The following is a 15283-nucleotide window of genomic DNA, read 5'->3' as shown; positions in this document are numbered from 1 at the left end:
GGTAGCCTAGTGGTTAGAGTGTAGAGGTGGCAGGGTAGCCTAGTGGTTAGAGTGTAGAGGTGGCAGGGTAGCCTAGTGGTTAGAGTGTAGGGGCGGCAGGTAGCCTAGTGGTTAGAGTGTAGGGGCGGCAGGGTAGCCTAGTGGTTAGAGTGTAGGGGCGGCAGGTAGCCTAGTGGTTAGAGTGTAGAGGTGGCAGGTAGCCTAGTGGTTAGAGTGTAGAGGAGGCAGCTGGCCTAGTGGATAGAGTGTAGAGGTGGCAGGGTAGCCTAGTGGTTAGAGTGTAGAGGCGGCAGGGTAGCCTAGTGGTTAGAGTGTAGAGGTGGCAGGGTAGCCTAGTGATTAGAGGCAGGTAGCCTAGTGGTTAGAGTGTAGAGGCGGCAGGGTAGCCTAGTGGTTAGAGTGTAGGGGCAGCAGGGTAGCCTAGTGGTTAGAGTGTAGGGGCAGCAGGTAGCCTAGTGGTTAGAGTGAGGGGCAGCAGGTAGCCTAGTGGTTAGAGTGTAGAGACGGCAGGGTAGCCTAGTGGTTAGAGTGTAGAGGCGGCAGGGTAGCCTAGTGGTTAGAGCGTTGGACTAGTAACCGAAAGGTTGCAAGTTCAAACCCCCGAGCTGACAAGGCTGTCGTTCTGCCCCTGAACAAGGCAGTTAACCCACTGTTCCTAGGCCGTCATTGTAAATAAGAATTTGTTCTTAACTGACTTGCCTAGTTAAATCAAGATACATTTTTTTTTTTAAACGTTTGTGAACAACAATAACAAACCTAATGAAGCATTACACTGCTTTAGGCATCAAAGTTATTGTGAAATGTTACCAAAGGATCAGATTCTTATGAGGCAAGTCACGTGGAGGGGAAATCACCACAGGCTTTAAGACAGACGGGCTGTGTGTGTGTGTGTGTGTGTGTGAGGGAAAACCACAGTGACAGATGCAGGACAACCCACATCCTCTCCAATTGTGACACAACAACGTTAGAACAACAACCTCAGTTCAACTTTGAACCCGTGTTCGACTTTGCTTACAATCATCACATCTCAGTTTGCAATCAGACGCATTGGCGTAACATGTTTAATTAACGTGCTACACGTTAGAACAACCGTTGGCGTAACATGTTTAATTAACGTGCTACACGTTAGAACAACCGTTGGCGTAACATGTTTAATTAACGTGCTACACGTTAGAACAACCGTTGGCGTAACATGTTTAATTAACGTGCTACACGTTAGAACAACCGTTGGCGTAACATGTTTAATTAACGTGCTACACGTTATAACAACCGTTGGCGTAACATGTTTAATTAACGTGCTACACGTTAGAACAACCGTTGGCGTAACATGTTTAATTAACGTGCTACACGTTAGAACAACCGTTGGCGTAACATGTTTAATTAACGTGCTACACGTTAGAACAACCGTTGGCGTAACATGTTTAATTAACGTGCTACACGTTAGAACAACCGTTGGCGTAACATGTTTAATTAACGTGCTACACGTTAGAACAACCGTTGGCGTAACATGTTTAATTAACGTGCTACACGTTAGAACAACCATTGGCGTAACATGTTTAATTAACGTGCTACACGTTAGAACAACCATTGGCGTAACATGTTTAATTAACGTGCTACACGTTATAACAACCGTTGGCGTAACATGTTTAATTAACGTGCTACACGTTAGAACAACCATTGGCGTAACATGTTTAATTAACGTGCTACACGTTAGAACAACCGTTGGCGTAACATGTTTAATTAACGTGTTACACGTTAGAACAACCGTTGGCGTAACATGTTTAATTAACGTGCTACACGTTAGAACAACCGTTGGCGTAACATGTTTAATTAACGTGCTACACGTTAGAACAACCGTTGGCGTAACATATTTAATTAACGTGTTACACGTTAGAACAACCATTGGCGTAACATGTTTAATTAACGTGCTACACGTTAGAACAACCGTTGGCGTAACATGTTTAATTAACGTGTTACACGTTAGAACAACCGTTGGCGTAACATGTTTAATTAACGTGTTACACGTTAGAACAACCATTGGCGTAACATGTTTAATTAACGTGTTACACGTTAGAACAACCGTTGGCGTAACATGTTTAATTAACGTGTTACACGTTAGAACAACCGTTGGCGTAACATGTTTAATTAACGTGCTACACGTTAGAACAACCGTTGGCGTAACATGTTTAATTAACGTGCTACACGTTAGAACAACCGTTGGCGTAACATGTTTAATTAACGTGCTACACGTTAGAACAACCGTTGGCGTAACATGTTTAATTAACGTGCTACACGTTAGAACAACCGTTGGCGTAACATGTTTAATTAACGTGCTACACGTTAGAACAACCGTTGGCGTAACATGTTTAATTAACGTGCTACACGTTAGAACAACCGTTGGCGTAACATGTTTAATTAACGTGCTACACGTTAGAACAACCATTGGCGTAACATGTTTAATTAACGTGCTACACGTTAGAACAACCATTGGCGTAACATGTTTAATTAACGTGCTACACGTTAGAACAACCGTTGGCGTAACATGTTTAATTAACGTGCTACACGTTAGAACAACCATTGGCGTAACATGTTTAATTAACGTGCTACACGTTAGAACAACCATTGGCGTAACATGTTTAATTAACGTGCTACACGTTAGAACAACCGTTGGCGTAACATGTTTAATTAACGTGCTACACGTTAGAACAACCGTTGGCGTAACATGTTTAATTAACGTGCTACACGTTAGAACAACCGTTGGCGTAACATGTTTAATTAACGTGCTACACGTTAGAACAACCGTTGGTCAACTACAAACAAACAACACTCAACACATCTAAGCTGAATTCGTTGAAAGGTGATATTTTCATGTTACAACATTTCAACCTGCTTCTAGTATTGTGCCAACTACTAGTTAAGTTTCTCCCACACTACTCTTTCTATTGAAACAAAAAGGTGTCAGGACATTCACACCCTTCCTGAGTAAACAGTCAGAAAGGCCGAAAACACTTCCCAAACTCTGTGGGTGGCCAACAAGCGTTAACCATGTGTGTCTGGCTGGTTAGTTAGCTAGACTGTGATCCCACAACTAGGGGGCTGTTCTAGTAGCAGGCTTCCATCTTCACCTCTGTCCTCCTCACCTCCTGACAGAGCCAGAGAGATGAGCCTTAGCGTGGTTGACGGATAGACCCTACTGACCATCGCGATCATATATCACACAAACAGATTGAGCTCCTCCTGTTGGCCATAAAACTATTAGCAGCTTTATTTCCAGTTTGGCTGAATAATGACTTAATAATGACTGGGGGATCATGGGGGTGTAGGTGAGATGAATGGTTGGGGGATGAGGGTGGGGGGGGGGGTAGGTCAGATGAATGGTTGGGGGATCCAGGGGGTGGGGGGGTAGGCGAATGGTTGGGGGATCCAGGGGGTGAGGGGGGGTAGGTGAGATGAATGGTTAGGGGATCCGGGGGGGGGGGGGGGTAGGTCAGATGAATGGTTGGGGGATGAGGGTGGGGGGGGTTAGGTCAGATGAATGGTTGGGGGATCAAGGGGGTGGGGTGGGGGGGGTAGGTGAATGGTTGGGGGATCCAGGGGGTGAGGGGGGGTAGGTGAGATGAATGGTTGGGGGATCCAGGGGGTGGGTAGGTCAGATGAATGGGTGGGGGGGTAGGTCAGATGAATGGTTGGGGGATGTGGAGGGTAGGAGCGACTTACAGGAGAAATTAGGGTTAAGTGCCTTGCTCAAGGGCACATTGGCCAATTTTTCACCTAGTTGGCTCTGGGATTCGAACCAACGACCTTTCGGTTACTGGTCCAATGCTCTTAACCGCAAGGCTACCTGCCGCCCACAATGGGTTGGCTATCTGAGGCTAGGTCAGATAACTGTCTCAATTGTCTCAAGGCTTAAAAATCCTTCTTTCGTTACAGACTTACTATTATTTTTTTAAATATCACATTTACATAAGTATTCAGACCCTCTAGTCAGGACTTTGTAGCAACTTTTACAGCGATTACAGCCTCAAGTCTTCTTGGGTATGACGCTACAAGCTTGGCACACCTGTATTTGGGGAGTTTCTCCCATTCTTCCCTGCAGATCCTCTCAAGCTCTGTCAGGTTGGATGGGGAGCGTTGCTGCACAGCTACAGTGCCTTGCGAAAGTATTCGGCCCCCTTGAACTTTGCGACCTTTTGCCACATTTCAGGCTTCAAACATAAAGATATAAAACTGTATTTTTTTGTGAAGAATCAACAACAAGTGGGACACAATCATGAAGTGGAACGACATTTATTGGATATTCCAAACTTTTTTAATAAATCAAAAACTGAAAAATTGGGCGTGCAAAATTATTCAGCCCCTTTACTTTCAGCGCAGCAAACTCTCTCCAGAAGTTCAGTGAGGATCTCTGAATGATCCAATGTTGACCTAAATGACTAATGATGACAAATACAATCCACCTGTGTGTAATCAAGTCTCCGTATAAATGCACCTGCACTGTGATAGTCTCAGAGGTCCGTTAAAAGCGCAGAGAGCATCATGAAGAACAAGGAACACACCAGGCAGGTCCGAGATACTGTTGTGAAGAAGTTTAAAGCCGGATTTGGATACAAAAAGATTTCCCAAGCTTTAAACATCCCAAGGAGCACTGTGCAAGCGATACTATTGAAATGGAAGGAGTATCAGACCACTGCAAATCTACCAAGACCTGGCCGTCCCTCTAAACTTTCAGCTCATACAAGGAGAAGACTGATCAGAGATGCAGCCAAGAGGCCCATGATCACTCTGGACGAACTGCAGAGATCTACAGCTGAGGTGGGAGACTCTGTCCATAGGACAACAATCAGTCGTATATTGCACAAATCTGGCCTTTATGGAAGAGTGGCAAGAAGAAAGCCATTTCTTAAAGATATCCATAAAAAGTGTTGTTTAAAGTTTGCCACAAGCCACCTGGGAGACACACCAAACATGTGGAAGAAGGTGCTCAGGTCAGATGAAACCAAAATTGAACTTTTTGGCAACAATGCAAAACGTTATGTTTGGCGTAAAAGCAACACAGCTGAACACACCATCCCCACTGTCAAACATGGTGGTGGCAGCATCATGGTTTGGGCCTGCTTTTCTTCAGCAGGGACAGGGAAATGGTTAAAATTGATGGGAAGATGGATGGAGCCAAATACAGGACCATTCTGGAAGAAAACCTGATGGAGTCTGCAAAAGACCTGAGACAGGGACGGAGATTTGTCTTCCAACAAGACAATGATCCAAAACATAAAGCAAAATCTACAATGGAATGGTTCAAAAATAAACATATCCAGGTGTTAGAATGGCCAAGTCAAAGTCCAGACCTGAATCCAATCGAGAATCTGTGGAAAGAACTGAAAACTGCTGTTCACAAATGCTCTCCATCCAACCTCACTGAGCTCGAGCTGTTTTGCAAGGAGGAATGGGAAAAAATGTCAGTCTCTCGATGTGCAAAACTGATAGAGACATACCCCAAGCGACTTACAGCTGTAATCGCAGCAAAAGGTGGCGCTACAAAGTATTAACTTAAGGGGGCTGAATAATTTTGCACGCCCAATTTTTCAGTTTTTGATTTGTTAAAAAAGTTTGAAATATCCAATAAATGTCGTTCCACTTCATGATTGTGTCCCACTTGTTGTTGATTCTTCACAAAAAAATACAGTTTTATATCTTCATGTTTGAAGCCTGAAATGTGGCAGAAGGTCGCAAAGTTCAAGGGGGCCGAATACTTTCGCAAGGCACTGTATTTTCAGGTCTCTCCAGAGATACTCGATCCGGTTCATGTCCGGGCTTTGGCTGGGCCACTCAAGGACCTTCAGAGACTTGTCCCGAAGCCACTCCTGCATTGCCTTGGCTGTGTGCTTAGGGTCATTGTCCTGTTGGAAGGTGAACCTTTGCCCCAGTATAAGGTCCTGAGCGCTCTGGAGCAGGTTTTCATCAAGGACCTCTGTACTTTGCTCCGATCCTGACTAGTCTCCCAGTCCCTGATGCTGAAAAACATCCCCACAGCATGATGCTGCCACCACTATGCTTCACCGCAGGGATGGTGCCAGGTTTCCTCCAGACGTGACGCTTGGCATTCAGGCCAAAGAGTTCAATCTTGGTTTCATCAGACCAGAGAATCTTGTTTCTCATGGTCTGAGAGTCTTTTAGCAAACTCCAAGTGGGCTGTCATGTGACTTTTACTGAGGAGTAGCTTCCATCTGGCCACTCTACCATAAAGGCCTGATTGGTGGAGTGCTGCAGAGATGGGAGAACCTTCCTGAAGGACAACCATCTCCACAGAGGAACTCTGGAGTTCTGTCAGAGTGACCATCAGCTTCTTGGTCACCTCCCCGACCAAGGCCCTTCTCCCTTCATTGCTCAGTTTGGCTGAGCGGCTAGCTCTAGGACGAGTCTTGGTGCTTCCAAACATCTTCCATTTAAGAATGATGGAGGCCACTGTGTTCTTGGGGACCTTCAACGCTACAAAACATTTTTGTAACCTTCCCCAGATCTGTGCCCTGACACAATCCTGTCTAGGAGCTCTATGGACAATTCCTTTGGCTTGGTTGTTGCTCTGACATGCACTGTCAACCGTGGGACCTTATATAGATCATGTCCAATCAATTGAATTTACCACAGGTGGACTCCAATCAAGTTGTAGAAACATCTCAAAGATGATCAATGGAAACAGGATGCACCCTGAGCTCAATTTCGAGTCTCATATTAAAGGGTCTGAATACTTATGTAAATAAGGCATTTCTAAAAACCTGTTTTCACTTTGTCATTATGGAGTATTGTGATGTCATTATGGGGTATTGTGTGTCATTATGGGGTATTGTGATGTCATTATGGGGTATTGTGATGTCATTATGGGGTATTGTGTGTCATTATGGGGTATTGTGATGTCATTATGGGGTATTATGATGTCATTATGGGGTATTATGATGTCATTATGGGGTATTGTGTGTCATTATGGGGTATTGTGATGTCATTATGGGGTATTGTGATGTCATTATGGGGTATTGTGATGTCATTATGGGGTATTGTGTGTCATTATGGGGTATTGTGATGTCATTATGGGGTATTATGATGTCATTATGGGGTATTATGATGCCATTATGGGGTATTATGATGTCATTATGGGGTATTATGATGTCATTATGGGGTATTATGATGTCATTATGGGGTATTATGATGTCATTATGGGGTATTATGATGTCATTATGGGGTATTGTGTGTCATTATGGGGTATTGTGTGTCATTATGGGGTATTGTGATGTCATTATGGGGTATTGTGTGTCATTATGGGGTATTGTGATGTCATTATGGGGTATTATGATGTCATTATGGGGTATTATGATGTCATTATGGGGTATTATGATGCCATTATGGGGTATTGTGATGTCATTATGGGGTAGTGTGTGTCATTATGGGGTATTGTGATGTCATTATGGGGTATTGTGTGTCATTATGGGGTATTGTGATGTCATTATGGGGTATTATGATGTCATTATGGGGTATTATGATGCCATTATGGGGTATTGTGATGTCATTATGGGGTATTGTGTGTCATTATAGGGTAGTGTGATGTCATTATGGGGTATTATGATGTCATTATGGGGTATTATGATGCCATTATGGGGTATTATGATGCCATTATGGGGTATTATGATGCCATTATGGGGTATTATGATGCCATTATGGGGTATTATGATGCCATTATGGGGTATTGTGATGTCATTATGGGGTATTGTGTGTCATTATAGGGTAGTGTGATGTCATTATGGGGTATTATGATGCCATTATGGGGTATTGTGATGCCATTATGGGGTATTGTGATGTCATTATGGGGTATTGTGATGTCATTATGGGGTATTGTGATGTCATTATGGGGTATTGTGTGTCATTATGGGGTATTGTGATGTCATTATGGGGTATTGTGTGTCATTATGGGGTATTGTGATGCCATTATGGGGTATTGTGATGTCATTATGGGGTATTGTGTGTAGTTTCCTGATTTTTTTTGTTGTATTTAATCCATTTTAGAATAAGGCTGTAACGTAACAAAATGTGGGAAAAGTCAAGGGGTCTGAATACTTTCTGACTGCACTGTATGTGACTATTTCAGCTTATTGTAGGGAGAATGTATGTGACTATTTCAGCTTATTGTAGGGAGAATGTATGTGACTATTTCAAGAAGCAGTGAAATGAGAGGTGGCAGGGAAGGAGAGTGGGAAGATAGACAGGTGGAGAGTAAGAGAGAGGGAGGGGAAAGAGAGAGGGGGAGGAGAAAGAGAGAGGGGGAGGAGAAAGAGAGAGGGGGAGGAGTAAGAGAGAGGGGGAGGAGTCCAGTGATCCTGCAGACAGGCTGATTCTGTCATCTCCACGGCCCCCACTGTCACTTTTATTCACATCTCAAAAGGAAGAAAAGTAGGAAGCAAGAAAAAATTAGGCTGGTCCTGGGGGGTGAGAGGAGGAGGGGAGAGGAAGAGAAGGAGGAGTAAGGGAGGAGGAGGGGAGAGGAAGAGGAGTAGGGGGAGGAGGAGAAGGAGGAGAGGAAGAGGAGTAGGGGGAGGAGGAGAAGGAGGAGAGGAAGAGGAGTAGGGGAGGAGAAGGAGGTGAGGATGAGGAGGGGGGAGAAGGAGGGTAGAGGAGGAGGAGGGGAGGAGAAGGAGGAGAGGAAGAGGAGTAGGGGAGGAGGAGGAGAAGAAGAGGAGTAGGGGAGAAGGAGGTGAGAATGAGGAGGAGGGAGGAGAAGGAGGGTAGAGGAGGAGGAAGAGGGGAGAGGAGGAGGAAGAGGGGAGAGGAGGAGGAAGAGGGGAGAGGGGAGAGGAGGAGGAAGAGGGGAGAGGAGGAGGAAGAGGGGAGAGGGGGGAGAGGAGGGGAGGAGAAGGAGGAGGGGAGAGGAGAAGGAGTAGGGGAAGAGAAGGAGGAGTAGGGGATGAGAAGGAGAAGAGGAGTAGGGGAGGAGGAAGGAGTAGGGGAGAAGGAGGAGGAGTAGGGGAGAAGGAGGAGGAGTAGGGGAGAGGAGGTGTAGGGGAGGAGGAAGGAGTAGGGGAGAAGGAGGAGGAGTAGGGGAGAGGATGAGGAGGAGGGGGGAGAAGGAGGAGGAGCAGAATTATTTATAAAGGGGGGAGCAGTGGGGCAGATGGGGACGGTGTCAGTGTGGCTCTGTGTGTCTGAGCGTGTGTGTGTGTGTGTGTGTGTGTGTGTGTGCGTCTGAGCGTGTGTGTGTGTGCGTCTGAGCGTGTGTGTGTGTGCGTCTGAGCGTGTGTGTGTGTGTGCGTCTGAGCGTGTGTGTGTGTGTGTGTGTCTGAGCGTGTGTGTGTCTGAGCGTGTGTGTGTCTGAGTGTGTGTGTGTCTGAGCGTGTGTGTCTGAGCGTGTGTGTGTCTGAGCGTGTGTGTGTCTGAGCGTGTGTGTGTCTGAGCGTGTGTGTGTCTGAGCGTGTGTGTGTCTGAGCGTGTGTGTGTGTCTGAGCGTGTGTGTGTCTGAGCGTGTGTGTGTCTGAGCGTGTGTGTGTCTGAGCGTGTGTGTGTGTGTGTGTGTGTCTGAGCGTGTGTGTCTGAGCGTGTGTGTGTGTCTGAGCGTGTGTGTGTGTGTCTGAGCGTGTGTGTGTGTGTCTGAGCGTGTGTGTGTGTGTCTGAGCGTGTGTGTGTGTCTGAGCGCATGTGTGTGTGTGTGTCTGAGCGCGTGTGTGTGTGTGTGTCTGAGCGCGTGTGTGTGTGTGTGTCTGAGCGCGTGTGTGTGTGTGTGTCTGAGCGCGTGTGTGTGTGTGTCTGAGCGCGTGTGTGTCTGAGCGCGTGTGTGTGTGTGTCTGAGCGTGTGTGTGTGTGTGTCTGAGCGTGTGTGTGTGTGTGTCTGAGCGTGTGTGTGTGTGTGTGGTGTCTGAGCGTGTGTGTGTCTGAGCGCGCGTGTGTGTGTGTCTGAGCATCAAGGTCAGGGGTACATTTACACCTGTCCCTCAAGGCTGTGTGTGGGGCTGCAAAGGACCAAATGGAAATCACATCATCACTTCACTGGGCTGGGAGGGAGGGAGAGAGGAAGGGAGGGAGGGAAGGAAGGGAGGGAAGGGAGGGAGAGAGGAAGCAGAGCAGGGAGTGTCCTTGAATGGCCAAGTACTGACTGATGATGGGTGGGTGAATGACTGGTTGGCTGACTGATGATGGGTAGGTGAATGACTGGTTGGCTGACTGATGATGGATGGGTGGGTGAATGACTGGTTGGCTGACTGATGATGGGTGGGTGGGTGAATGACTGGTTGGCTGACTGATGATGGGTGGGTGGGTGAATGACTGGTTGGCTGGCTGACGATGGGTGGGTGAATGACTGGTTGGCTGGCTGATGATGGGTGGGTGAATGACTGGTTGGCTGACTGATGATGGGTAGGTGAATGACTGGTTGGCTGACTGATGATGGGTGGGTGAATGACTGGTTGGCTGACTGATGATGGGTGGGTGAATGACTGGTTGGCTGACTGATGATGGGTGGGTGAATGACTGGTTGGCTGACTGATGATGGGTGGGTGGGTGAATGACTGGTTGGCTGACTGACGATGGGTGGGTGAATGACTGGTTGGCTGACTGTAGATGGGTGGCTAGGTAACTGGCTGAGCTATGTACACAATGGGGAGGGCTTACAACCTTACATAGACTACATAATGATATGTGGCTGCTGGCTGCTATCTGCAGAGTGTGCCTGTTGATAAGTGGCCTGTGATTGGCCTGTGGAGTGGTCTGGCGTGTGGGGTGAGAACAGCCCCTGAACCCCCTACACACATATTCATTTCTCTGATTATCTCAACGCGGCCATGTCAGGTCGACTAGCCTGCCTTCAGCTAGCATGCATAAATAATAGAGAATTCATAGCTGGTCTAGTCCTACTGAAGGACGAGTGACTTCATCTGTTACGATTAGCTGCCGTGGTTCAGATGCCGTGGGCCTTCATCTGTCTGTGTGTGTGTACTGGCTTTATGGTTTATTCAGATCAGACTGAACCATTATGTTCAATTAAAGCAAATCAACACATGATTCACTTCCGTCAGATCTGAGCTAGAGGTCGACCGATTATGATATTTCAACGCCGATACCGATACCGATTATTGGAGGACCAAAAAAGCCGATACCGATTAATCGGCCAATTTTTTTAAATGTATTTGTAATAATGACAATTACAACAATACTAAATGAACACTTATTTTAACTTAATATAATACATCAATAAAATCAATTTAGCCTCAAATAAATAATGAAACATGTTCAATTTGGTTTAAATAATGCAAAAACAAAGTGTTGGAGAAGAAAGTAAAAGTGCAATATGTGCTATGTAAGAAAGCTCAGAGCGAGTGACGTTTGTAACGCTATTAGCGCTCGCTAACTAGCTAGCCATTTCACTTCGGTTACACCAGCCTCATCTCGGGAGTTGATAGGCTTGAAGTCAACGAAGAGCTACTGGCAAAACGCACGAAAGTGCTGTTTGAATGAATGTTCACGTGACTGCTTCGATGGTGGCTGTTGATTAACAGTCAGATCTGAGCCCACATGATTGCTGGACAACGTGCATCTGGATGTTAGGGCTGTCCCCGACCCCCCAAAAATCTTGGTCAACCAAAAGTAATTTGTTCTTGGTCAAAAATGTAAAACGTGTATTTTTTCATATATAGATACACCCCTATGTGTTTTAATAAAGTCAAATATACGCATTTAGCCTGTCTGATGCTTTAAGCACACTGTTTGATGAAATAAGACACATCACTCAAGAGGGATCCAGAGATCAAGAAAACCAGAAGAAAAGAAAACTTAACCTGATCATCCTCCTCCCACTCCTGCTGGCGTTGGCGGATTCTGCCGTTACTGTCCTGAAGTTGCCGGTAATTGGCTACACGAGGAGTCGGCTACCTTTCATGTGGAATGCTAATTTATCTTACCATTTCTACCAATCTGCGTGCCAGTGATGGTTCATAGGCACATTTTCGAGTAACAGTTTAAATGAATTCATAATAACATCTTCGTATCTCAAAATCATTGGCATGTGGATAATCTATATTCTATCCACATCCAGAATGGAAATGATACAAACCTAAAATGTAACTTCTATTGCCAACTATGCAAAAATAGCCTACATGAAGCCAACAAATAAAAACATTGCAGCCTACAGGTAGAAAATATCCTGATAAATATCCTATATACCACATATCCTATAAACCACATATCCTATAAACCACATATCCTATAAACCACATATCCTATAAACCACATGTCCTATAAACCACATATCCTATAAATCACATTGGCTACACATGGACTGTCTGCAAGTAACCTGAAACATTGCATCAACTTAGGTCAGGCCTGAAGCTAGTACAAACTTGCAACATTGTATCAGAGTTTCCCAGGCCAGTGAGCTCAGGAAAGACACATCTCCAGGCTTTTATATAGACTTCCAAATCTTGGTCAACCAACAACCTTTGGACAGAACAATCGACCCGTCGACTAATTGGGGTCAGACCTACTGGATTTACATAATAAAGAGGATGGTTTTACTGAGTATAACGAAAAGTAGGGATATGTACAGGAGACCACGAGACAAAACTAGGAATTGTAATAATAGTACACGAATAGGTTTAACTAGTCCAGGACAGGACCGAGACAAACTAATAGGTTTAACTAGTCCAGGACAGGACCGAGACAAACTAATAGGTTTAACTAGTCCAGGACAGGACCGAGACAAACTAATAGGTTTAACTAGTCCAGGACAGGACCGACACAAACTAATAGGTTTAACTAGTCCAGGACAGGACCGAGACAAACTAATAGGTTTAACTAGTCCAGGACAGGACCGACACAAACTAATAGGTTTAACTAGTCCAGGACAGGACCGAGACAAACTAATAGGTTTAACTAGTCCAGGACAGGACCGACACAAACTAATAGGTTTAACTAGTCCAGGACAGGACCGAGACAAACTAATAGGTTTAACTAGTCCAGGACAGGACCGAGACAAACTAATAGGTTTAACTAGTCCAGGACAGGACCGACACAAACTAATAGGTTTAACTAGTCCAGGACAGGACCGAGACAAACTAATAGGTTTAACTAGTCCAGGACAGGACCGACACAAACTAATAGGTTTAACTAGTCCAGGACAGGACCGAGACAAACTAATAGGTTTAACTAGTCCAGGACAGGACCGACACAAACTAATAGGTTTAACTAGTCCAGGACAGGACCGACACAAACTAATAGGTTTAACTAGTCCAGGACAGGACCGACACAAACTAATAGGTTTAACTAGTCCAGGACAGGACCGACACAAACTAATAGGTTTAACTAGTTCAGGACAGGACCGAGACAAACTAATAGGTTTAACTAGTCCAGGACAGGACCGACACAAACTAATAGGTTTAACTAGTCCAGGACAGGACCGACACAAACTAATAGGTTTAACTAGTCCAGGACAGGACCGACACAAACTAATAGGTTTAACTAGTCCAGGACAGGACCGACACAAACTAATAGGTTTAACTAGTTCAGGACAGGACCGACACAAACTAATAGGTTTAACTAGTCCAGGACAGGACCGACACAAACTAATAGGTTTAACTAGTTCAGGACAGGACCGAGACAAACTAATAGGTTTAACTAGTCCAGGACAGGACCGACGCAAACTAATAGGTTTAACTAGTCCAGGACAGGACCGACACAAACTAATAGGTTTAACTAGTTCAGGACAGGACCGAGACAAACTTGAGTTAATTGACATATTTTAATACCTCCTAGCCACAGCTTTCTGACATATTTTAATGCCTCCTAGCCACAGCTTTCTGACATATTTTAATGCCTCCTAGCCACAGCTTTCTGACATATTTTAATACCTCCTAGCCACAGCTTTCTGACATATTTTAATGCCTCCTAGCCACAGCTTTCTGACATATTTTAATGCCTCCTAGCCACAGCTTTCTGACATATTTTAATACCTCCTAGCCACAGCTTTCTGACATATTTTAATGCCTCCTAGCCACAGCTTTCTGACATATTTTAATGCCTCCTAGCCACAGCTGCCTGAAATGTGAATCTAAATTCAAATGGAGGACAGCAACACAGGCCCTCAATCTTTTCCCTCTTCCTCCACACACACACACACACACACACACACACACACACACACACACACACTCCAAGCTGAAGATTTTTTCCACAGGCAATAAAACAGGATGCAGCTGCTCTCAAGACATGGAGGGGATAGAACACGACGAGGAAGGGAAAGAACACGATGAGGAGGGGATAGAACACGATGAGGAGGGGATAGAACACGATGAGGAGGATAGAACACGACGAGGAGGGGATAGAACACGATGAGGAGGGGATAGAACACGATGAGGAGGGGATGGAACACGATGAGGAGGGGATAGAACACGATGAGGAGGGGATGGAACACGATGAGGAGGGGATGGAACACGATGAGGAGGGGATGGAACACGATGAGGAGGGGATGGAACACGATGAGGAGGGGATGGAACACGATGAGGAGGGGATAGAACCCAAATCCAATGAGGGCCCAACTAGCAGCTACACAGCCCACTCTGACTATCCATCTCAACAGTACCATCTGAAGACAACCACAGTAACCCAGAATAAAGCCACTGTTACAATACGGTCCCATTCAACTGTTTTGTGTACATTGAGTCAGGCAAGCTCAATTAAGGCGCAGCTTGAAAATAAAAATAAATGCTATTTGAACCCAGCTCGGGAAGTTAACACGGCCTCTCTGGAAGTTAAAAGGTGAAATGTTGTCAAATAATATAATTAAAAAGAACGTCTTACCACTTCGTCTTCTGACCAGCACTTCTCTATGAGTTTGGGAACAGGCTTTTTGACCAGGCGCTGTAGGGCCTTGCCTGCATCATAACAGCTCTCGTGAAGCTGGGAAGAGGGGGAAGCAGACCAACACTTTAGCTCAATATTCAGTGTTTGAATTAAAAAAACAACAACAAATGAATGTATACTTTATTATATTGTAAACATTTATTACAACAGGCAGGAAATAAGTCATTGACGTATCTATAAACTACGACAGTGGGGCATATTACGATGAACAAAAATATAAACGCAACTTGTAAAGTTTTGGTCCCATGTTTCATGAGCTGAAATAAAAGATCCCAGAAATGTTCTATAAGAAACAGCATTTCTCCTTTGCCAAGATAATCCACCTACCTGACAGGTGTGGCATATCAAGAAGCTGATTAAACAGCATGATCATTACACAGGTGCACCTTGTGCTGGG

At 45.2% G+C, this 15283-nt stretch overlaps 1 protein-coding gene across 2 annotated transcripts in view; it reads right to left on the bottom strand.

Annotated features, from left to right (window-relative positions):
- The window catches only part of LOC139416950 (arginine-glutamic acid dipeptide (RE) repeats a), a 347908-nt gene that overhangs the window by 71495 nt on the left and 261130 nt on the right, over positions 1 to 15283 (bottom strand). For both annotated transcript variants that reach the window (XM_071166149.1, XM_071166150.1), the window contains one exon: positions 14824 to 14922. In XM_071166149.1, coding sequence (XP_071022250.1) covers positions 14824 to 14922 — 99 coding nt within the window. The remainder of the gene's footprint in view (positions 1 to 14823; positions 14923 to 15283) is intronic.

Source organism: Oncorhynchus clarkii, chromosome 9, assembly GCF_045791955.1.
Source record: "Oncorhynchus clarkii lewisi isolate Uvic-CL-2024 chromosome 9, UVic_Ocla_1.0, whole genome shotgun sequence".
In the NCBI taxonomy this organism is placed as follows: domain Eukaryota; kingdom Metazoa; phylum Chordata; class Actinopteri; order Salmoniformes; family Salmonidae; genus Oncorhynchus; species Oncorhynchus clarkii.
Note: the sequence above shows the minus strand (reverse complement) of the source record. Positions and strands in the feature narration are given on the sequence as shown.